This window comes from Amblyraja radiata, chromosome 2 (genome assembly GCF_010909765.2).
Source record: "Amblyraja radiata isolate CabotCenter1 chromosome 2, sAmbRad1.1.pri, whole genome shotgun sequence".
NCBI lineage: Eukaryota > Metazoa > Chordata > Chondrichthyes > Rajiformes > Rajidae > Amblyraja > Amblyraja radiata.
In genome coordinates this window covers 54,143,729-54,166,741 of record NC_045957.1, presented here as the reverse complement: position 1 = coordinate 54,166,741, position 23,013 = coordinate 54,143,729, and the positions used below count along the sequence as shown (strand labels likewise).

General features: G+C 40.8%; 1 protein-coding gene across 4 annotated transcripts in view; it reads left to right on the top strand.

Annotated features, from left to right (window-relative positions):
* Window positions 1-23,013, top strand: part of znf385d (zinc finger protein 385D) — a 332,806-nt gene that overhangs the window by 182,057 nt on the left and 127,736 nt on the right. For 3 of the 4 annotated variants that reach the window (XM_033046766.1, XM_033046745.1, XM_033046756.1), the window contains one exon: window positions 17,005-17,115. The exons of the other annotated variant lie outside the window; for it this stretch is intronic. In XM_033046766.1, the coding sequence (XP_032902657.1) occupies window positions 17,005-17,115 (111 nt within the window). The remainder of the gene's footprint in view (window positions 1-17,004; window positions 17,116-23,013) is intronic. 4 annotated transcript variants of the gene reach the window in all.

The following is a 23,013-nucleotide window of genomic DNA, read 5'->3' as shown; positions in this document are numbered from 1 at the left end:
TTATAGTCTCTGGAGAGATACACTCTACCCCACTCACTATGGTAAATATTTATGCTCCTAATTTTGATAACCCACAATTCTTTAATAAAATCCTGAATATAATCTCTGAGTTCAATCATCAAAACGTGATAATCGGGGAAAATTTCAATTGCGTTCTGGATCAATACCTTGTTAAATCTGCCCAACAAAAGAGACTTAATATAAAATCAAAATCCAGTGAACTTTTAAATACATACATAAAAAATACAAATATAACAGATGTATGGAGGATTGCAAACCCTGCCAGAAGAGAATACTCCTTTTATTCATCAGTACATAAAACATATACATGTATTGACTATTTCCTAGTGGACACGAAATTAATCCCCTTTACAACTAACCCTAAATACCATAATAGTGTAATCTCGGATCATTCTCCGTTAACCTTCTACTTAAAACTAGAAGGAATGTTCAATAAAAAATAATTTTGGAGGTTTAATCCTCAAATACTAAACAATCCGGATGGTTGCAAATATTAAAAACAATGATGGAACTTTTCTTTGAGACCAATGATACCCCAGATATCTCACCCTCCCTATTATGGGAATCTTTTAAGGCGTTTATTAGAGGTTCTATTATTTCATACCAAGCTTTTCAAAATAAAAAGAATAGGACGGAACAATTGCAACTAGAAGAACAGATTACACAACTTGATTTAGAAAACGCGAAAGATCCAACTATAGATAAGCACAACAAGATAGCAATATTGAAATTTAAACTAAACCAAATTTTATCTGCAAGAGTTAATAGATTATTTCAAATTACAAAACAGGAAATTTTGAATTTGGCGATAAGCCACACAAACTGTTAGCACGTCAGCTGAAAAAAGTTGAAAAGGATCAGACTATTCTAAAAATTAAATTAGACAAAGGTGAATTGTTAATGCTGCCCAAAGACATTAACGAAAGATTGGCCCAATTTTATCAAAATGTATATACATCCAAAACATCAACAGAAAGCAGTAAAATTACAAACTTTCTGGACAACTGTAATCTCCCAACACTTAACACGTTGGAACAAGAGGAATTAGGAGCACAGGTTTCAATCAAAGAAATAGAAGAGACAATAAATTTACTGAAGAACGAAAAAACACCGGGACCAGACGGATTCAATAATGAATTTTATAAAAGATTTCACAAGGTAATTTCACCACGTTTACACAAGCTTTATACATATGCATTTAAAGGACAGACATTACCACAAACACTAGCTGAATCAACTATCACACTTATACCCAAAAAAGATAAAGATCTAGAAGATCCCGGTTCATATAGAGCAATTGCCCTGCTAAATACAGATCAGAAAATATTAGCGAAAACTTTGGCAAGAAGATTAAGTAAATACGTTAATAAATTAATACATTCGGATCAAACGAGGTTCATACCTAAGAGACATTAATTTAATAATTTGGGTCGTCTTTTTAATATAATGTACTCACACAAACTTGAAGAAGAAGACATCAATTATTTCATTAGATGCAGAAAAAGCATTTGACCAAGTAGAATGGAAATACCTTTTCACAGTACAGGTGCACAACCTTTTATCCGAAAGCCTTGGGACCAGACACTTTTCGTAATTCAGAATTTGTCGGTCTTCGGAATGGAATTTTTTTAGCGTAGATTTTAATGGCTGGCTCAGTGGTAGGGTGCTCGGCTCATATCCGCAAGGTCGCGAGTTTGCGCCTTGATCCTGGCAGTTACTCGATCGCGAGTTTGAGTCTTCAATGTCGTTTTTTCTTGCAGAATAAATGTTTGTATGAAATACAGTGTAGGAGAGGTGTACTGACTGTGTGGGCAGAACTTTGGAAGTGATTGCCCACCAGTCTAAAAAGCCGCTGTGTCTCCCTGTCCCTGGGATAGCAGGGGGCGATCAAACAGCACAATACCCCCCTCCCCCTCCAACTCCAGAGGAATCCGCTCCCCGATGGGCCGCTACCAAAGATCATAGAGGAGCTCCTCTATGATCTTTGGCCGCTACAGCGACAAGTGGCAGTTCGCCCACAGCCCGAGCTGCGCCCCCTCATCCGCCACCCCAAGAACAAGACGTACCTTGCACACCATCAGCTTCTGCCCCTACGTGTTCCTCTGGAGTTGGAGCGGGGCTGGGCTGGAGTTGCTGCTGGCTGTGGGTCTCTGGGATCTCCGTGCTTGCAGTGGGCCTGGGGGTCGGTGGGCGGCGGTGGGAGCTGTGGACCTACGGACCTACCTCCGTGGAGCTAGCCAGCTTCGGAGCGTGGAGAGCTGCGGGGGCGAGCTGCTGCGACCCGACTCTGGTGGATGGTGACACCGGGAGCTCGCGGGTCTCCGGTGGGAGACTGCTTTGCGGGGCACCGGCAGCGGCAAAGAGCAAAGATCATAGAGGTTGAGAGTGACCTGGAGGGGGGCCTTACAACGCCCGGCGCGGCTGTAAATTGCCGCGGACTTGCTAGCGCCCGCCGGGGGCTCCAACATCAAGACCGGGGCAGGGCCCTACATCTCCCGGCGTGGCTTTGAGTGGCCGCTCCCCGATGGGCCCCTACGACGCCCCGAGCTGCGCCCCGTCATCCGCAACCCAGGTTCCTCTGTAGTTGGAGTGGGGCTGGGCTGGGCTGCTGCTGGCTGTGGGTCTCTGGGATCTCCGTGCTTGCAGTGGGCCTGGTGGTCGGTGTCCAATTGGTCCTGACGTCTCCGGTGACTGTCACTAACCTGCTGCAAACGCCGACCTGAAGACAGTGCAAAGCCCCCGCGCCGGTGCAATGAGCGGGGAGCTGGAGAGGGGAGGGAAGGGGTCACACACATGGCCGGGAAGCAGAGGGGTGTAGGTGGGGTGATACTGAAGCGAGCGACAATCTGCTGCTGCCTGCCCCACTGAGTTAAAAAGTTCCCACGCAAGACTCACGAAAGACTGTGTATCGTGAGTCTACCGTGGGAACTTTTTAACTCAGCGGACAGGCAGCAGCATATTGTCAATTATTAACCCTCCCGCGCAATATACCCTCATCTTCTCTTTTATGAATGGGGGTTTAGTTCCCCTTTCTTCGAGGACCGACCGGAGGTTCCGCTGTCACCTCTGCAGGCCGCCCTCGGTGAACGTTTTCAAGGACCTTTCTTCAAGGACCGAAAAAATGGCCGCTATTCGGAGGTTTTCGTTATTTGGATCTTCGGATAAAAGGTTGTGCACCTGTACTGCAAAAATTTCAGATGGGAGAGAATTTTATTTCATGGATAAAATTACTATATCATAGGCCATCTGCCAGAATACTGACCAACCACATACGTTCTCTGAAATTTCAACTATCCAGGGGCAATAGACAGGGTTGTGCATTATCACCCCTGTTATTTGCCCTTGCAATTGACCCCTTAGCGGAAAGTATAAGAATACATCCGAACATTCACGGCTATAATACTAAACATTCCAATAATAAAATATCATTAGATGCAGATGATGTATTATTATACATCACCAATTCTCAAGTTAGTATTCCAAATATATTAAATCTTATAGAGCAAATCAGTTCCTTCTCAGGATATAGAATAAACTGGAACAAAAGTGAAATTATGGCAATAAAACCGCAAGAGCCGACACACCATTTAAAATTCCCTTTTAGAATTGCTACAGAAAATTTAAATATCTGGGTATCCAAGTAGCCAGAAAATATAATTCTTTATTCAATGCAAACTTTCCGCCTCTAGTTACTAAATTAAACACTCTTATTCAATTCTGGAAAACACTTCCGATGTCTCTAATAGGCAGAATAAATGCCATAAAAATGATTTTCCTCCCGAAAGATACTTGGGAAGAAAGTTTGCAACACATACATCAGTGTTCACTAAACGATAGACATTCTCTAATACAATTTAAAGTAATACATAGGTTACATTATTCAAAAACAAAACTACATAAAAATTTTCAACATATCTCACCTATATGTGATAAATGTCAACATTTAGAAGCTACATTATCTCATATGTTTGCAAACTGTATAAAAATTAAAAAATTCTGGGTAAATATTTTTAGTATAATATCTAAAGTAACCAGCACACAATTGGACCCAGATCCAAAATTAATAATACTCGGAATATTAGAATTAAATCAAACACTTAGAACAACACAAAGAAACTTTATTGATTATAGTTTAATAACAGGAAAAAAATTAATTCTAAAATTTTGGAAAGGCCCTACGGCCCCCACAATCAAAATGTGGATTATAGAAATGACGGAGACCTTAAACGTGGAAAGAATCAGATTTTCCCTGTTGGACAAACAGGAATTATTCGTTGGAACATGGTCTCCTTTTATTGATTATTTAAAGGGTCAGAATGGTTCAGCACAGGAACCTGACTAGCACGCGGGCTAAAGAATGGATGAAATACTATACTCTGAAATGTACGAATATATCTCGAATGAAGTCTTTTTTATTTTAATAAATTTTTCCATTCTTCTTTAACTATCTTTTTCTTTTTTTTTTTTTTTTTTTTTTTTTTTTTTTTTTTTTTTGTTTTTGTTTTTCTTCTCTTTCTTTTCTTTCTTTACTTCATCTATCTCTTTAGTTCTATCTAGTTTAAAAAAAAAAAAGGCAAAATGTATTGGAGACAATGTAATAATAATTGACAATATTATCAATTTAAAAATGTAAGACTGTAATGATGTAAATATGTTATGTACCTATCTCCAATAAAAAAATATTAAAAAAAAAAAAAAAGAATTGCTACAGAAAATTTAAATATCTGGGTATCCAAGTAGCCAGAAAATATAATTCTTTATTCAATGCAAACTTTCCGCCTCTAGTTACTAAATTAAACACTCTTATTCAATTCTGGAAAACACTTCCGATGTCTCTAATAGGCAGAATAAATGCCATAAAAATGATTTTCCTCCCACAAATTCACTATTTATTTCAATCAATATCGATATATCTATCTTTTTAAATCTTGATTCCCGGATTACAAACTTTATTTGGGATTATAAATCACATAGAATTCACAAACGACACCTATTTAAACCCAAAGAAATGGGCGGGTTGGTGCTCCCCAATTTCTTATACGACTATTAGGCAGCGAATATCAAAAATGTAATTTACTGGTTGGTTATCGCATGCCAACAGGTAGACTGGTTATTAATGGAGAGAGAGGATTGTTTGCCTTTTAATATGGGCGCGATTCTTCTCTCACCAATAAAGTTGAAGAACACAATACATGAGAAACATCCGATTATTCATAGCACTTTACGAATTTGGAGACAAGTGAAATCTACTTTTAAACTAAGAAATCTATCTCTTCTTTCACCAATAGCTAATAACCCGTCGTTCAAGCCATCTATTATAGATAAAACAAAAATCAGAGCAATTTTCAAAGATATGGTCTCCTTTCATTGATTCATTACAAGGATAGTATGTTGCAACACAACTTCGGAATTAAACCGAATTACGGACTAGGTGATGGGTGTGGTGAGAAATGAAGCAGGTATATCAACACTTTTTTTTTTCCTTTTTTTCCTTTTTGTCTTTTTTTTTTTTTTTTTAAAGTTTGTACTCATTCACTCTTTGATTACATTCATTTGGTAGTTTAGGGGTTCTATTCTTACATATTCACTCTCTTTCTCACTTTCTTTCTTTCTTACTCTTTCTCTCTTTTTCTATTTCATCTTTGTTAAAATCAAAAATGGAAGCTGTACAATAAATGTATTATGTCATATGCCGCGGTTTATACTTTTGTACACTGCTTCTAATAAAAATATAAATAAAAAATAAATAAATATATATATATATATTTTTGATTGCAATATTGGTGACAGTATTTTCAGCTGTCTGAGGCACCCACCCATTCTCCACTTCCCCTGTCTGACAGCTTCCTGCCATCTATTCCCCTCCTCGTATGTAAAACCTTCGTCAAATCAATCAGTCACTGATTTTCAGGCTTGCCTGTTTTTAGCCTCTCCCCTCTTGTGGTTCATTCTACAGCAAGACAATGACCCCAAGCATACTGCTAAAGCAACAAAGGAGTTTTTCAAAGCTAATGATCAATTCTTGAGTGGCCAAGTCAATCACCCGATCTGAACTCAATTGAGCATGTCTTTTATATACGGACGAGAAAACTGAAAGTGACTAGCCCCCAAAATAAGCATAAGCCAAAGATGGCTGCAATACAGGCCTGGAAGACCATCACCAGAGAAGACACGCAGCAACTGGTAATGTCCATGAATCGCAGACTTCAAGCAGTCATTGCATGCAAAGGATATGCAATAAAATACTAAACATACCACTTTCATTTACATGACATTGCTGTGTCCCAAACATTATAGTGCCCTGAAATGGGGGGGGGGGGGGGGGGAATATGTATAAACACTGCTGTAATTTCTACCAAAATGTATAACAATCTGACAATGTGCATTGTAACCACATGTGATTTATTCTATTACAAATCTCAAATTGGGAAGTACAGAGGCAAATAAATAAATGATGGGTGTTAGTCCCAAACATTATGGAGGGCACTGTAAGTGATGGATAATAAATTTGGCGTTTCTGCCTTGCATCTTATGTGGGTTTCGGGACTGCCTTATCCAGGTTTACAAATTGTTCCGAAAATAGACTGCTGGAGGATCTCAGTGAAATCGTCACAGATACTGCCTGACCTGCCAAGAGCATTCAATATTCTGTGTTTTGCTCATGATTTCTGCATGTGGTCTCCTGTGTTGCCATTTGTTCAGTGAGTGTCTCTCTAGAACCATTCCCAAAGTCCACCTGAACTTCAGTCTCATCAGAATGATGTATCCAGATATGCCAGTAAACTCTTTACCATTCTGAGATTAGTTAGACCATAACACCATCAACTAAAAACTGCTAATATCACCTCTAAATAAGACCTGACTGTTAACCAAAACAAGTACCTGCCTTTATTTTGCTTGTAATTCAGACCACATTCAAATGTCTATATTGCTGCCAAAAGTTATGTGTGGTGTTCTCATACAAAGGCATCATAAGTGAAGCTGTCTTTCTGGTAAATTTATGTGCTTTTCTCCATCTGCTGAGAATTGGATTAAACTTTCCTCAGATTGTTACATGTAGAACTTTCGATGGTTATTAAAATATAGAAATGGGAAACTGACAGCCAGTTTTACGCAATGTGAATTTGAAGAGAAAAATGGAAATTATCAATAAATTCATTCTGGGTTACACTAGCACAGAACAATTTCTCATGCAACAGGCCCTCTAACTGTTGACAATGAATGATTGTAAAATATAACTCCTCTCGCCAAACCGAGCTGCCTCATGTCTAAGATACAATTGATTAATCTCTTTACTATGAATGAAGAATCTCAGTTTATTAAACATTGGGGTACGGAGCTACTTGAAGCCTGGCAGTGTTCCATCAGGCAGGGCACTATTTGATGATCATTAAGTGATAATTACTCTGGTGAATGTTTGCTTTTCATTTCATTATGGTGATTTAGTTTCTTTTAGCAGCCAGAGAAAACAGCAACAAGATCTGTACAACTTGGCTACATGGCATCCACACAAAATCCGAGCTATTTTTTTTATGGATTATAACCTGACAAACAGCCATAAATTAGAAAGCCTGACTGCATAGTGTGACACAGGTTTATGGTGTGACCATCATATTGGGAAGGGTGGAGGATCTGGTGTTGTCTTCATTTGCTGATTCTTTACAGAATAGGTAGATTATGTAGTCAATCAGCATGCAAAGCTGAGGTAAAGCAACAATAACCAATTGATTTCAAAGGCGCAGCAAATACCATGCATACAACTTGTACGGAAGAGCCAGGCTTTGACAACAGGAACCCATCCCACACCCAGTCCTGTTCAATTTGCTTTGAAATACTCCGAATCCCAGGCAGCAAGAGTGCTGAGAGAGCCTGAGTTGACAATTCAGCTCAGTGCCCTTTGGTCAAAACTGAAGAGGATGGAATAGCCACAGTTGAAAGTCAAATCTGGGTAGGACATATACAGTGAAATGTACAGCACTAAGGGATATTGATAAACAAAGGATGCTTGCGATTCAATCCATAGCTCCCTTAAAGTGACAACACCAGTAGATAGAGTGGTAAAGTATGATGCTTGTTTTCATAGGTTGTGGCACAGAATATAAATGTTGGAAGATTAAGTTGCAAAGTTCCAAAACACTGTTTAGAGGAGACTTGTAGTACTGTGTGCAGTTCTGGTCATCACACAATAGGAAGGCAGAGAGTGAAGTGGAGATTCACTTGGTTGTTGCCTGATAGGGAGGACTTCAGTTGTAGGAAGAGATTGGATAGGCTGGAGCGAAGACTGAGGGGTGACTTGACAGTGGTGTGTAAAACTATAAGATGCGGAGATAAACAACATTCTTTCATCTTGGCTGGGATATAAAAAACAAAAGAGCAGAAGTTTAAGGTGAGTGGTAGGAGTTTTAAAAGGGATTAAAGGGAAAGTTTTTTTACAGAGTGCGACTCATGTCTGGAACAATGTCAGAGGAGGTGGTGAAATCAGATGCAATCACTCAAATTAATAGACATTTAAACAGGTACTTGATTCGGCAAGTCATTGAATTGTATGGATCTAATGCAGGCAAATGGAATTAGTAAGAATGGACAAAAATGTAGGAAAGGACAAGGTGGGCTGTCTTTCACACTCACTCAGTGACCTGTAACACGAGGAGAATGGGGATGTTCATGCAGACTCCGCTATCTCCTTTCGCAGCTCAATAAGGCTAAATTATGGCAGGAAGGTGGTGCAGCGGTAGAGTTGCTGCCTTACAGCGCCAGAGACTTGAATTCGATCCTGACTACCAGTGCTGTCTGTACAGAGTTTGTACGTTCTCCCTGTGACCACATGGGTTTGTTCCGGATTTCCTCCCGCACTCCAAAGACATACTGGTTTGGAGGTTAATTGGCTTTGGTAATATTGGAAATTGTTCATAGTGTGTAGGAGAGTGCTAATGTACGGTACGATCGTTGGTCGGTGTGGATTGAAAGGCATGTTTCCACGTTGTATCTCTAAAGCAGAAAGTTAAACACATAGGTTTGATATGAGATGCAGATTATGTGATCATTTACCTCTGCCTAAAACATGCTCTTTCCAAATGTTGTCCACTGATGTAGCATCACAAGTTTGGTACGAATATTTAGAAATCCTTGTCCCATTCCCTCATTGAACTGGGGTAGGTCACGTGATCTGGTGGCAAATGAGCGTGAAGAATATGGTGGGCTAGGAGGTGACCTCTTGGAGGTCACACATTGTTATGGAAAGTATTTTTGCCCCATCAATATATCAGGGTTGCTCGATTTTGAGCTGTTAGATTTGTTTCAACTCAGTGCTGTTCTGCACAATGGTAGTGACAACATGATGGACAATGTCCATAGTATGAGGACAGAACTTCATTTCCACGGTGTATGTTCAGTGGTCAATACTAGCAGTGCCTTTATGTTGCATTGCTCACCACAGAGTTCTTGACTTTTCAGTGAGTTGTGCTATCAATTTAAATTAAATATTTTCTACTGGGTGACCATCTAATTCCACAAAAAATACAATGCCATATAACTAGTAAAACAGCTCCCAGAATTGCATCATACATAATGTTTAATTTGGTAATTAACAGGGTTGATGTTTTTTTTTGCTAGTACAGGTTGAAAATCATACGGACATTGGCTATTTTGTGTTATTCCACATTACTTAGCAACAATGGAATATCAGATTTACTTCTCATATTTCCTTTTGTTTCAGGAATTAATTACACGAAAGCACATCGTGTATCTGAGTCAGTAAAAGCAGTTTTAAGAGAGTTGTTTTCCTAGATTTCCAGACGATTGTTCCATTCTGAGTGTTGTTTTATGAAACTGCGTTGATGAAAGAAGCATGTATAAAAATGGATCTTGGTTGGCTGCTGATCGATGCCTCACTTGGATGGATGGGTGCCCTTTTCGGTGATGAATCTTTTTATGTGTGGGAGGGTGACAGAGTGCATGTAGAAAAACAGGTAGAAACGGACCACAAGTAGAAAGACATGGTGTGTATGTAGGGAGAGGAAGGATAACTCTATTCAAGATAGACACAAAATGCTGGAGTAACTCAGCAGGTCAGGCAACATCTCAGGAGAAAAAAACCTGACCCACTGAGTTATTCCTGCATTTTGTGTCTATCTTTAGTATGAATCAGCACTTGCAGTTTCTTTTTAATTACAATTTAACTCTATTCTAGGTTGGAAATGTTTTGTAATCCATGAAGTTGATATGTAGAAATAAGGATTTGCAGATGATTTACACGAAAGGACACAAAGTTCTCGAGTAACTCAGTGGGTCAAGCAGCATCTCTGCAGAACATGGAGAATTGTTGATCCAGGGTGGGACCCTTCTTTAAACTGCAGTCAGGACTACTGAGCTATTCTATACTTTGCGTCTGTCAATGGAGTTAATACTTAAGTGGAAGGTAACATCATGGGGTTGGTGAACAATCCACATCATCACTGGTAACAGCTTAGGTTTATTCTCACTGGGAAGTTTAGATAGAAATTCTGCAAAATACTTTGTCAAATCATGGAATCATGGAATATTATAGTACAGAGGAGACCATTCATCCCTGAGGGCTCCAAGTCTCTTGGATTCATGCAACTTTTCAATTTAGTTTCAATTTAATTATTTGAGAAAGCAAAATAATTTCTCTTTCATTACACATTAAATAGCTTAACTCAGATTATTATGTAATTGCAGTTTCACATTAGTGCATTTATAATGGGGTGTTGTGCCTTTGGAGGTGGTTTGTTGTTGGTAACTTCTGACAGTATAAATCTCTTGAGGATAGTACGAGCATCAGGAATATATTTATTGCAGCTTAGCAATGTTTACATTGTGTAAAACTCAAAATGTTGGAGTAAGTCAGTCGGTCAGGCAACATCTTTGCATGACATGGATAGGCAACATCTCTGCAGGACCTGGACAGACAACGTCCCTGCAGGACATCTGCAGTTGTGCAGAGCTCTAGTGAGACCACACCTGGAGTATTGTGTGCAGTTTTGGTCCCCTAATTTGAGGAAGGACATTCTTGCTATTGAGGGAGTGCAGCGTAGGTTTACAAGGTTAATTCCCAGGATGGCGAGACTGTCATATGCTGGAGAATGGAGCGGCTGGGCTTGTACACTCTGGAGTTTAGAAGGATAAGAGGGGATCTCATTTGAAACATATAAGATTGTTAAGGGCTTGGACACGCTAGAGGCAGGAAACATGTTCCCGATGTTGGGGGAGTCCAGAACCAGGGGCCACAGTTTAAGAATAAGGAGTAAGCCATTTAGAACAGAGACGAGGAAACACTTTTTCTCACAGAGAGTGGCGAGTTTGTGGAATTCTCTGCCTCAGAGGGCGGTGGAGGCCGGTTCTCTGGATGCTTTCAAGGGAGAGCTAGATAGGGCTCTTAAAAATAGCGGAGTCAGGGGATATGGGGAGAAGGCAGGAACGGGGTACTGATTGGGGATGATCAGCCATGATCACATTGAATGGCGGTGCTGGCTTGAAGGGCCAAATGGCCTACTCCTGCACCTATTGTCTATTGTCTATTGTCTATTGACATGGATCAGCAACATCTTTGCAGGACCTGGACAGGCAACATCTCCGCAGTACATGGATAGGCACCATTTTTCACTTTCTCCTTTGATTACAATTCCTGGGTTTTATATGATGCAGGCTGACGAGGTTCAGGCAACCAAACCAATGTCAGCTAACTGGACCCAGCTGTTACCAGTGATGTTCGGGATTGCCCTCTCCCGGCCTGTCAGCCAGTGACAGGTTCAGAGCGGGTGCTCTCACATTACATATACCTTGGGCATAACCATTTTAGAGAAAAATTATCTTCACTGAAAGTACCTGTACCAGAAAATGCTTGAATTCTGTCCTCAAGAGGTTGGTGGCTGTGATGGTTATGTGTATATGGGCTTGACCTGAATTACGGTATTATGACTTTTTGCAAATTCTCCCTTACATTTTTAAAGCACTTTTCAAGGTTGTAGTAATAAAATTTCATGTTATTCATTCATACCTAGATACAGTATATAATCCATTAGTTTCATTATGGGTAGTCTTAGGGTTTATGTTCAATGAAATGAAGGATTGAGAGCAAGCGTACGCAGGCTGATATGATATGGGCAGCTAATGAAAGCAGGTGCTCCTGACTAAGGATGAGCACGTCGTAGGTAAAAATCAGTGTACGTACAGTTGAATTTAGTTTATTATCACGTGTACCGAGGTACAGTGAAAAGCTTTTGTTGCATGCTAACCTGTCAGCGGAAAGACAATACATGATTATAATTGAGGCATCCAGAGTGTACAGATACATGGTAAAGGGAATAACATGAATAACATTTAGTGCAAGATAAAGCCAATAAAGTCCGGAGAGCGAGGTGTCTGAACAGCCCATATCTGGCCTCCGGTATGATGGCTGCAGATTCTGAGGCAGACTTCGGGAGGATACCATTGCATGGCTGTATTCCTTTACTCGGCAAGGCAGCAACGAGGAGAACATAGAGGCAGACCTTTACAACTGTCTGGAAATGTATTTGCATATGCTAAACATGGAGTAAATGTCAGGACTACCTGTCCTGTCCAAGATGGCTGACAGGGCAAATGTCTGCTCTGTTGACTCAGAGAAAGTTCCACTCAACTTCTGCCACACGTGTGAGAAGATGGCCTGAGGGTTGGTGGCAACTTGTGACCAAATAGGTTGTCTAGCTGAGGATTATGCTGCCATGCCTTATTTCACATAAGGTCATAGGAAGCCTGGCATATTTCCACCACGTGCATCTGACAAACATTGCACTAGAATGGCTACACAGACGTCCTGCTCTTATGTTGCAACTTACATTTAAAACTTAAAGCCCAATCTGCAATTTTTCTTCCTCGTGTCCGGCCATCTTGTATATCACGTCTTTCCGGTCGGTCAGTGATGGTTGACGGTTGGTGATTGCAGAATTGGCTACTTCAGTCCGTCACTGTGATACAGTTTCTGTCATCAGCATTGCCCGGGAGGCTTCTGCTTGCATCCCAATCTGCAATAGTAGACTTTCAAATGCTGCCTGTGATTGTGAATGAATGGGCATGGCAAGAATCTGATATTATCTGACTATCTGAGGCATTGGAGCACATCAGCTTACAAAATGTGGGATGAAATTAAAGCCCACCGTCTGTCTGATTGACTTTCTATTGTCCTTGAAGCCACATAATGTAGCATTAAGAGAATTGCGCACTAATTGGGGCAATCAATCCTCATCAATTAATTCACGGCAAAGCTAGGTATCCCTTTTCTGTGCATTCCTGGCTCAGTGGAAGAGGCAAGCTCTTGGTTATTGATGTCTTGACCCGTTACAAAATAAAAATCAATCTCCCTGCTCCTATCTCCGAAACCCTGTACTGTTATTTGTTACCATCGGAAATTAGTTTTTGTGTATGATTATGTGTATGTGAGAGAGGGAGGAGAAGAGCCGATGATAATTGTAATGCTTCGGTATAAAATTGTGTACAGTCAGTTGTAGCATGGTGCTTTATGGACAGCTTGAGTATCCTGGACTCTGTCATTCTATTATAAAACATCTGTCACCAAGATGAAGAGTTGACTGCACCCCAGCCTCCCTGATTTGATGCTGCTGTGTCTGAAAAGCAGCTGACATGAAACCCCCTTCTGTTTCTGTTTGATTTTCAATCAGTACTGCTTCACAGCGAGGAATGATGCAGAATTGGATCAGCCGAGTAAGCTGCAGCCTGAGGTACATTCTCAATCCATGCATTGTTTCATTTTTAATTAGCCGCATGCCAAGCTGGTTAGATGGTCAGTTTGGTTTGATCCAAGAGTATTTATTGAAATTAAAAGATAAAAGAAAATTACCAGGAACTTTCAGCACTCAAGATAATTGAAAATTATATTTCCTTCTTACACTTGGCATTTAGTTTCATTTTCACACTTAAGCATATTAAATGCTGTGGCAAAACCAGCTGTTTTTATATCCTGTTTATATATATTTTTTTCTTTCCTGGGGGAATTGAGTTTTAATTTGGCAAGGTGGAGGATTTGTATGGCTTCAGGAATCATGATAAGGGTCCAGACAGGCAGGAATTATATACTGCTGTACATGCACTGGTATCAGTGTTATGTTGCCATGACCTGCCTTCAGTACTTGAATGGCTAACTTCTTTGTCCTGGGGACCAGAAGTGGTCTGACTAAAGCACAATGAGGTTTGAGCATGGTTTCCTCTCTATATTATTCAACTACTTAGCTACTTAACAACCAGTTTAATTTTTTTTTGTCTTCTGAACTGCATTGATTGCATGTATTAAATTTGAATTAATTTAGACATATCTCGTTTTGTCTCTCCCTTTTCTTAAACTCTTTTACACGGAATATATATGAAATCATGACGAAGTGGCAAACAACTGGCAGCATAAAATTTGCAAGTGGGAAGGTGTGACTTGAACTCAAATGTGAAAGGGGAGGAACAATATTCACTTTGAACAGAGGAACCAAAGTTGTGAGCATCGATTGTTTGGTGAGGTGGGGAGGGTAGTGATGGTTTCAATGGTTTCTATACCGAGGTACATAGAAACATAGAAAATAGGTGCAGGAGTAGGCTATTCGGCACTTCGAGTCTGCACCGCCATTCAATATGATCATGGCTGATTATCCAACTCAGTATTCTGTACCTGCCTTCTCTCCATACCCCCTGATCCCTTTAGCCACAAGGACCACATCTAACTCCCTCTTAAATATACCCAATGAACTGGCCTCAACTACCTTCTGTGGCAGAGAGTTCCACAGATGCACCGCTCTCTGTGTGAAAAATGTTTTTCGCATCTCGGTCCTAAAAGACTTCCCCCTTATCCTTAAACTGTGACCCCTTGTTCTGGACTTCCCCAACATCGGGAACAATCTTCCTGCATCTAGCCTGTCCAACCCCTTAAGAATTTTGTAAGTTTCTATAAGATCCGCCCTCAATCTTCTAAATTCTAGCGAGTACAAGCCGAGTCTATCCAGTCTTTCTTCATATGAAAGTCCTGCCATCCCAGGAATCAGTCTGGTGAACCTTCTCTGTACTCCCTCTATGGCAAGAATGTCTTTCCTCAGATTAGGAGACCAAAAGTGAAAAAGTTTTTTTGCATGCAGTTCAGCAAGAGCTCACCATTGATAAGCGCAGACCCCGGTTAGTAGAGAACATACAGAACAGCCCACTGAATCCATATGGAAGAGTTATCATTTTGCCGCCATTTTAACAGTCCCACAAGGGCTTATTGCAGCCGTCACTTCCATTCCGATCATCCCGCAAACCATCATCCCTTTCCTTGCAGGGGCGGGTGCTCCCACAGCGGATCTTGAGGATGCAGGAAAGACTCCACCCCCCCCCCCCCCCCCATTCTACCAGTGTCCACCGTCATCTATAGTAGCGAGGATCTGGGTTGCAGCAGAGAGGTGAAATGTGGAAAGAGAATGGGCCAAAACATCAAATAAACAAAACATTGGAGGAAAGACAATGCAACATGCAATGTGATGCAACACATCCAATGCAGATAATGGTGATGATGAACTCAATGACTATCTTTACATTCACAGCCCATGGGCTTCATGATCTGGAATGTATTGGAATGCAAAAAAGTTTGGAGTATTCTAAATGAGATAAATATGCAAGTTTCCCCAGTGGGAAATAAATTCTATACTATAACTAATGTCCACTGCGTTTTTCAAGCTTTCCATTATTAATTATTTTTCCAGAACACATCCTGAAACACACAAATGTAAATTCTGTCACATACTCTGGCCAAATGTAGGTAAATATCTAATGCTGTTGTTTCGCATGAAGCAATTCATCTGTGAGTCAAAATAATTTGCAGTTGTATTTTTGTGACAATACTCGAGGCCATTTTCATGTGACCATTAAAATTAACCAATCAGCTCTCTTCAAGATCCTCTGAGCACCTCCTTCCAGGTTGACCACCTTTGAAGTTGAGAAGTTAACATTAGAAAAGAACTGATGAACCTATGACCGGGATCACCAGCTTTTATAACATCAAGGCCTGGATAGAATGGATGTGGAATGGATGTGGAGAGGATGTTTCCACTAGTGAGGTCATAGCCTCAGAATTAAAGGACGTTCCTTTATGAAGGAGATCAGGATGAATTTCTTTAATCAGAGGTGATGAATCTGTTGAATTCATTGCCACAGAAGGCTGTGGAGGCCGTCAATGGATATTTTGAAGGCAGAGATAGATAGATTCTTGATTAGTACAGGTGTCAGGGGTTATGGGGAGAAGGAAGGGGGAAGATAGGGTAAGATAGACCAGTCATGATTGAATGGTGGAGTAGACGTGATGAGCCGAATGGCCTAATTATGCTCCTATCACTTATGAACCTATGAATCAATACTGTCATTCCTGGAGGATTTAAAATACATGTCTTGGAGCCAAGAATATCAGATACACATTAACTAGATGTAGTTCTTGCAACCAGCTGAGCAAGAATATTGACACAGCATCCCAAACAGATAGTTTAATGCACAATAATGACATTTTTCTTAAGGGAAGGCTGTGAGAGGGCACCAAATACTTACGTAGAGTGAGGGACTGAAGAACCATGAACCCAATTACTTCACAACCATGCAGGTCAAACTGGTAGAATCCTCAAAGGAAATGATTTGTCCATTCACAGGACCATGTTTTTACATGAGGGGGAAGACATTCGAGAAAGTTTGGAAGGGGTGGGGGAAGGATTCCACCAGTTTGACCTGCATGGCTGTGAAGTAATTGGGGAGGCTGAACATTCAGCAAGTAAACATCCTAAAAATACACGACATTTAGTAAGGCAGACTGTGACCTTTGAAGGAGATAATTAAATCTAATTATGTAGGAAAGAACTGCAGATGCTGGTTTAAATCGAAGGTAGACACAAAATGCTGGAGTAACTCAGCGGGACAGGCAGCATCTCTGGAGAGAAGAAATCTAATTGAATTTCTTGTCCTTTTTCACAGATGGACCCAGTTCAGAAAGCAGTGATAAATCACACGTTTGGGGTACCACTTCCTCCAAGAAGAAAACAAGTAATTTCATGCAACATCTGCCAACTAAGATTTAATTCTGATGTGAGTGTACAAGGCAAAAGGATGCATTTAAGCCCATAGTTGATGCAGCAGAGGTGTACTTCTTACCACACATATGACATAGATTGGCACTAGATGGAAACTGACCCTGAATCACCCGAGAATAGCTTGTTCTAGGATCTTTAGGCCTTGTTTTGAGCTAAAGAATCTATTTCTTCCATAGTTACCGACTGATTATTTTGTATTCTAATCCTTTGCCACCTGACTAGGGCTGTTAATTTATTTATTTCACAAAGAGATCTGTGCTAATGTATGAGAGAAAAGGAATGTTCAAATCTTGAATTTCTTGTTCAGAATTTGGACCTTGAAAGCAATCTTGGCATGTTGTCAATGGCAATTATTTAATAGATGAGGAATCTTTTGACCCTTTCAGCGTCTTACCTCTGCCATCAATCACTTTTTATCATGGATGAGTGGCTATTCTGATTTTTGTTCAAACTCACCAGCATGAAAAATGTTGCACCTGGAGAATTTGGAAAGTATTTTCGAATAAAGGGTGGCACAGTGCTGAGCTTTGTAAAATGCACAGTAAAACTATAGGTGAATTCCAACAATGTAATTTGTACAAACGCAGACTTTTAAATCTAATAAAATACCAGTCTCAGCTAAAATATTGGGATCATGGAAGATCATATGTTGAAGTTGTCAAAGAGTAATAAAAGGATCTTTCAGCTTATTAGTTGCAAAAAGATTCATTTTTGCTCGAGGCACTGTCTTGACAGGTAACAAATCAGGCAAAAATACTTTAATAGTTGTGGGGGCATGCGGAAGAAGAATAATAATAAACCAGCCATGTGTCATTTACATCAATATGATGCCATGTGTAAATGACAATGATGAATTTTGATGTGTGTTATGTAACTGTGTTAGTTCGTTTAGGCTGTAGATCATGCTTATGATGAGCAAAAGACTGAATGTTAGGATGTTACAAGACATTGGGGTTGTTACAAATGTTTTTTTAATTGTGCTTAACATCATTAAATAAGTGAACTTTAACCATTCAGCTGTGTAAGAAGCGGTTACACAGTGGCATCACCATAGCGTCACCTACGCATTTTCTCAATACAATAGCAATCTAACGGACACCTTAGGACTGCAAGATCATGTATCTGACCTTCTATTAAATCAATATGCACATGTGGTAAACAGAAAAATACAGAGTGCTGCAATTTACATCTCCTAACTGTCCATGACTACTACTTTAACAGTTGCACCAAATAATATATTTTCTTTGATCGACTAAGTTTAACATTGCAAAGGTCTTGAGGAATAATTTTCATATTCTCGTAATAACTATTGTAATTTAAGTGGAAAAATGGAAGAAACCTATCAAGGGATTACTTCAAGTGATTTTGGCAGTTAGCATTGAAATGATGTGAAGGGGATTTGGAAAACATTTGTGGTAACATCAGGCACTAATTGTCATCATCAGGAAAGAATTGTTTGAATGAGTCATGGTAGTGGATTAATATATATATATATATATATATATATATATATATATATATATAAAGGAGAGAATTTTAAGGGTTGTGGGCAAACGCTCTTTCAAGGAGCTGCCATGGATATACTGGTTGGACGGTCTCTACCTGTGGTGTATGATTCAGTAATTCTGTTAATTGGTTGCCTGTTTTATTTAGTTAATCTTTGTAACATCTCCTCACACCATGTCTGAATCAACCTAATGTGAGCCTGAACTTTAATCTATTGTTTTCCATCAATTTGAGAAGTCCTGGATTATTATCTTTAACATTCTACCTGTTGCTGAAATAAATCTGTAAGTATTCCACTATCTATCAGGTGCATCACAATGGTCAGCTGTTTTAAACAGTATTGTTCTTCTTGGCACAGATACGAAAATTTGTTATATTCCATTATAGTAACAATAACCATTCTTTTTCATGTGCAATTTTGCTTGGTAAATTTCTCAAGGCACTTCACAAGACCAACACAAGTCAGTTCCAAAGTTACCAATACGTTCTGTCCATCTTTCATTCATTTGCTCTATATACCTTCGATATCTCTTGTTTCCCTTTCCCCTGAGTCTCAATCTGACGAAGGGTCTCGACCCAAAACGTCACATATTTTACTCCAGCTTTTTGTGCCTATCCAGAGTTTAATGTCTTGAGGACTAATAGCAGTGCCGAAGCTGTTCAAGAAGCTGAATAAAAGGACTGTAGGACTCGAAGAGTCGGCTAAAAGTATCGAAGTGTGAAAATGCTCACCTCCAGATTCAGGGGCTGTTCCTTCCCAGCTGTTATCAGACAACTGAACCATACTACCAACAACTAGAGAGCAGTCCTGAGCTACTATTTACCTCGTTGGAAACCCTCAGACTATCTTTACTGGACGTTATCTTGCACTAAACGTTATTCACATTATTCCCTTTTATCACATATCTGTACGTTGCAGATGGCTTGATTGTAATCATTTGTGGTCTTTCTGATGACTGGTTAGTATGCAATAAAAGCTTTTCACTGTACCTTGGTACATGTGACAATAAACTAAACTATACTCTACAACCTTGGGGTCGGATGACGACATAGTGAAATCTGAAGAGGAGACTCATAAATTTAAAACTAATGTATTGATGCATCAAGAACAGATGTAGGTGAATGAGCCTTGATGCGATGGTCAGACAGGTTCTGACTGAGTGTTTTATCTGATTTCATGTAGGAAGAAAGAAAAATGTACAGATTTTGTGCAGAAAAATGTGGGATGTTGCATTTTGGGAAGTCTAACAAGGGCAGGTCCCACACAGTGAATGAAAAGCTCTGGGGAGAATGATCTAGGTGTGCAGGTACATAATTCCTTGAAATTGGCAGCACAGGTAGATAGGATGGTCAAAAAGGCTTTTGGCACATTGGATTTCATCAGATTATAGAAGTTGGGAGGTCATATTGCAGTTGTATAAGACGTTGGTCAGGCCACATTTAGAGTATTGTATTCAGTTCTGGGCACCATGTCGGGGCTCTCACTTAACTTTCTTTCCCTGTTACCAGATGGGCACCTAGGCAGCTTTTTAGGTTGCCAAATGACAGTGCTCGGACAAAGTGCATAGTTACCAGTCGGAATTATGCTCAATGAAGCATTCACATATTATTTCTGCTTCCAATAAAGTCACAAACTAAACATATTCACCAATCAAGACATGATATATACCACAATGACATGCAGCAAAATTGTAATACAGTATCTAAACTCTTTTTACACATTGCAATTAATGCTGTTTCTATTATTTCTTTCCACTTCCAAACAAAATTGTGGTTGGATTATTCAGCGTATGATCAACCTGTGTCAATAAATCCTGGACCATGGTAGCATATATGCTTAACCATGCACACTACAGATTGATGCAAGCATGATTTCTGTGAAGGACCGAAAATTACCATGACATGGCCATAGCATGGGTCGTAATTGCTATTGGTACAGAAACACTCTCGCTTCCCACATAATTTATCCACAACAAATATACAGGTTGCAAGGAAATTTCTAAAGGTATTTTATGATAATAGCTGATAAAACTGACTATACCCATCTGACAGGTTAAACAGTACACTAACTGACAAGAGACGGCCAAAGGACATAACTGCAGCAAATGTTCTTTTGGCAATATATTTAATGGTGTCAAAATGCCACATTACCGGACATTCAGATTAGATGTATGTGTTGTGAACAGCAATGATGATTCCCAATTTGTACACACCAGATTGAAAAAAAATTATTGATAAACACTGTTTCCATCATTCCCACTTCAGAATTAATGTTAAAATTTCAACTGAAATATCTCCGGACCAAATTTGTGATGTATATGATCGACTGTAGAAGTAAAACCTGGATAAATCCACCGTATAGTTGTGAATGTTGCTCATTAAATAACTACAGTACTGATACTCCATATTAAGCATTGATTTGACGTTAAAATGAATTCTGTAATAACGTGTCAATGGTAGCAGTGACAATCGAACTCTGCGGTTTTAATGTTTCATGTGTTTACAATTTAATGAATCCATCTTTATGGATTTAAACATATAATAACATTGGGAATTAAAACAGATTTGATTGCATTCCGTTATCAAACATAGTCAATGTTCGCTCTGAAGACATTTCCTGCAGAGTAGGGGGGGATCAGTACGGGATGGACGGGGAGAATCAGTACAGGATGGATGGGGGGATCAGTACAAGGTGAATGGGGGAGATCAGTGCAGGATGAATGGGGGGCTCAGTGGAGGATGAATGGGTGGTTCAGTGCAGGATGGATGGGGGGGGGGGTTCAGTGCAGGATAGATGGGGGGGATCAGTACAGGATGAAAGGGGTATACAAACATTCTGGAGAAACTCACCAGGGGAGGCAGCATCTATGGAGTGAAGGAAATAGGCAACGTTTCAGGTCGAGACCCTTCTTCAGACTGATCCCCCCATTCTTCTTGAATGGGGGATCAGTACAGGATGGATGGGGGAGATCAGTACAGGAAGAATGGGGGGATCAGGACAGGATGAATGGGTGGATCAGTAAAAGATGAATGGGGAAATCACTACAGGATGGATGGGGGATCAGTGCAGAATAAATGGAGGGGGGTTAGTACAGGATGGATCAGGAAATCAGGATGAATGAGGGAACAGTACGGGATGAATGGGAGATCAGTAAAAGATGAATGGGGAGATCGCTACAGGATGGATGAGGGGATCGGTGCAGGATAAATGGAGGGGAGGTCAATACGGGATGAATGAGTGGTTCAGTACAGGATGAATGGGTGGGGAGCAGTGCAGGATGAATTGTGGGACCAGTGTAGGATGGATGGGGAGTGGCAGGAGAATGCGAGGTGGATAGGGTGATCAGTGCAGGATATATAGATAGATGGAGGGGGGGTTGGGGGGCAGGGGGGGGAGGGTAGATGGGGAGGGGAGCACAGGGGATGTCAGTGAGGACTGAATAGAGGCGGGAATGGGGATCAGTGCGGGATGGAGAGGAGTGGTCCCAGGAGAAGGGGGGTGGAAGGGGGTGTAGGTGGGGAGGAAGGAAAGTCAGTGCTCCTCGGACATCACCGGCATCATCGCCTTGGCCGTCCCTGTCCACCGCCAAGTGCCGCCGCCAAAGAGGAAGGCAGCTGGGATCTCCTCGCCACCGGCACCCCTCCTCCGTCAGCCAACAGGAAGGTGCAGGGCCGAGCGGTGCAGGTGCTTCAGACAGCAGAAGGGGGCCTCCGCCTTCCTCCCTCCCTCCTCCCGGCCTCGGCATGCGGGAGGGATTGTTTTGAAAGCGGTTATAGTCATTGGCAGAGTGGTATGCTGCGACCGCTATCAGGGCGGGCGAGGTATGGGAGGAGGAGGAGGTGGTGTCGCTGCTGCTGCTGCTGTGTGGGGCCCGTCATTCGCTCCGCTCCCCCCATCACCCCGCACCTAGTATCTTTGCCCCGCACTACAGCCGTCGTCGCCGCCGACACAAAACGTCACGTTCCTTTTCTCCAGAGATGCTGCCTGACCTGCTGAGTTACTCCAGTTTTTTGTGTCTATCTTTGGTATGAACCAGTATCTGTCGTGCCAAGCCGGGCAAAATGACTCGGCATTTAGGTTATCCGGCGGCACTTTGGGTGGCCATTGTCACTGGGGGCAACTGTTAATTTTGAGCCCTGCATGTTATGGGAAAGATGTTGTCAAGCTGGAGAGGATGCAGTGAAGATTTTCAAAGAGGTTGCCAGGAATCAAGAGCCTGAGTTAGAGGGAGAGGTTGAACAGGCTCGGACTCTATCCCTTGAAATACAGGAGGATGAGGGGTAATCTTATAGGGGTGTACAAAATCATGAGAGGAATAGATCGGGTAAATGCACAGAGTCTCTTGGCTGGAGTAGGAGAATCAAGAACCAGAAGACTAAGATTAAG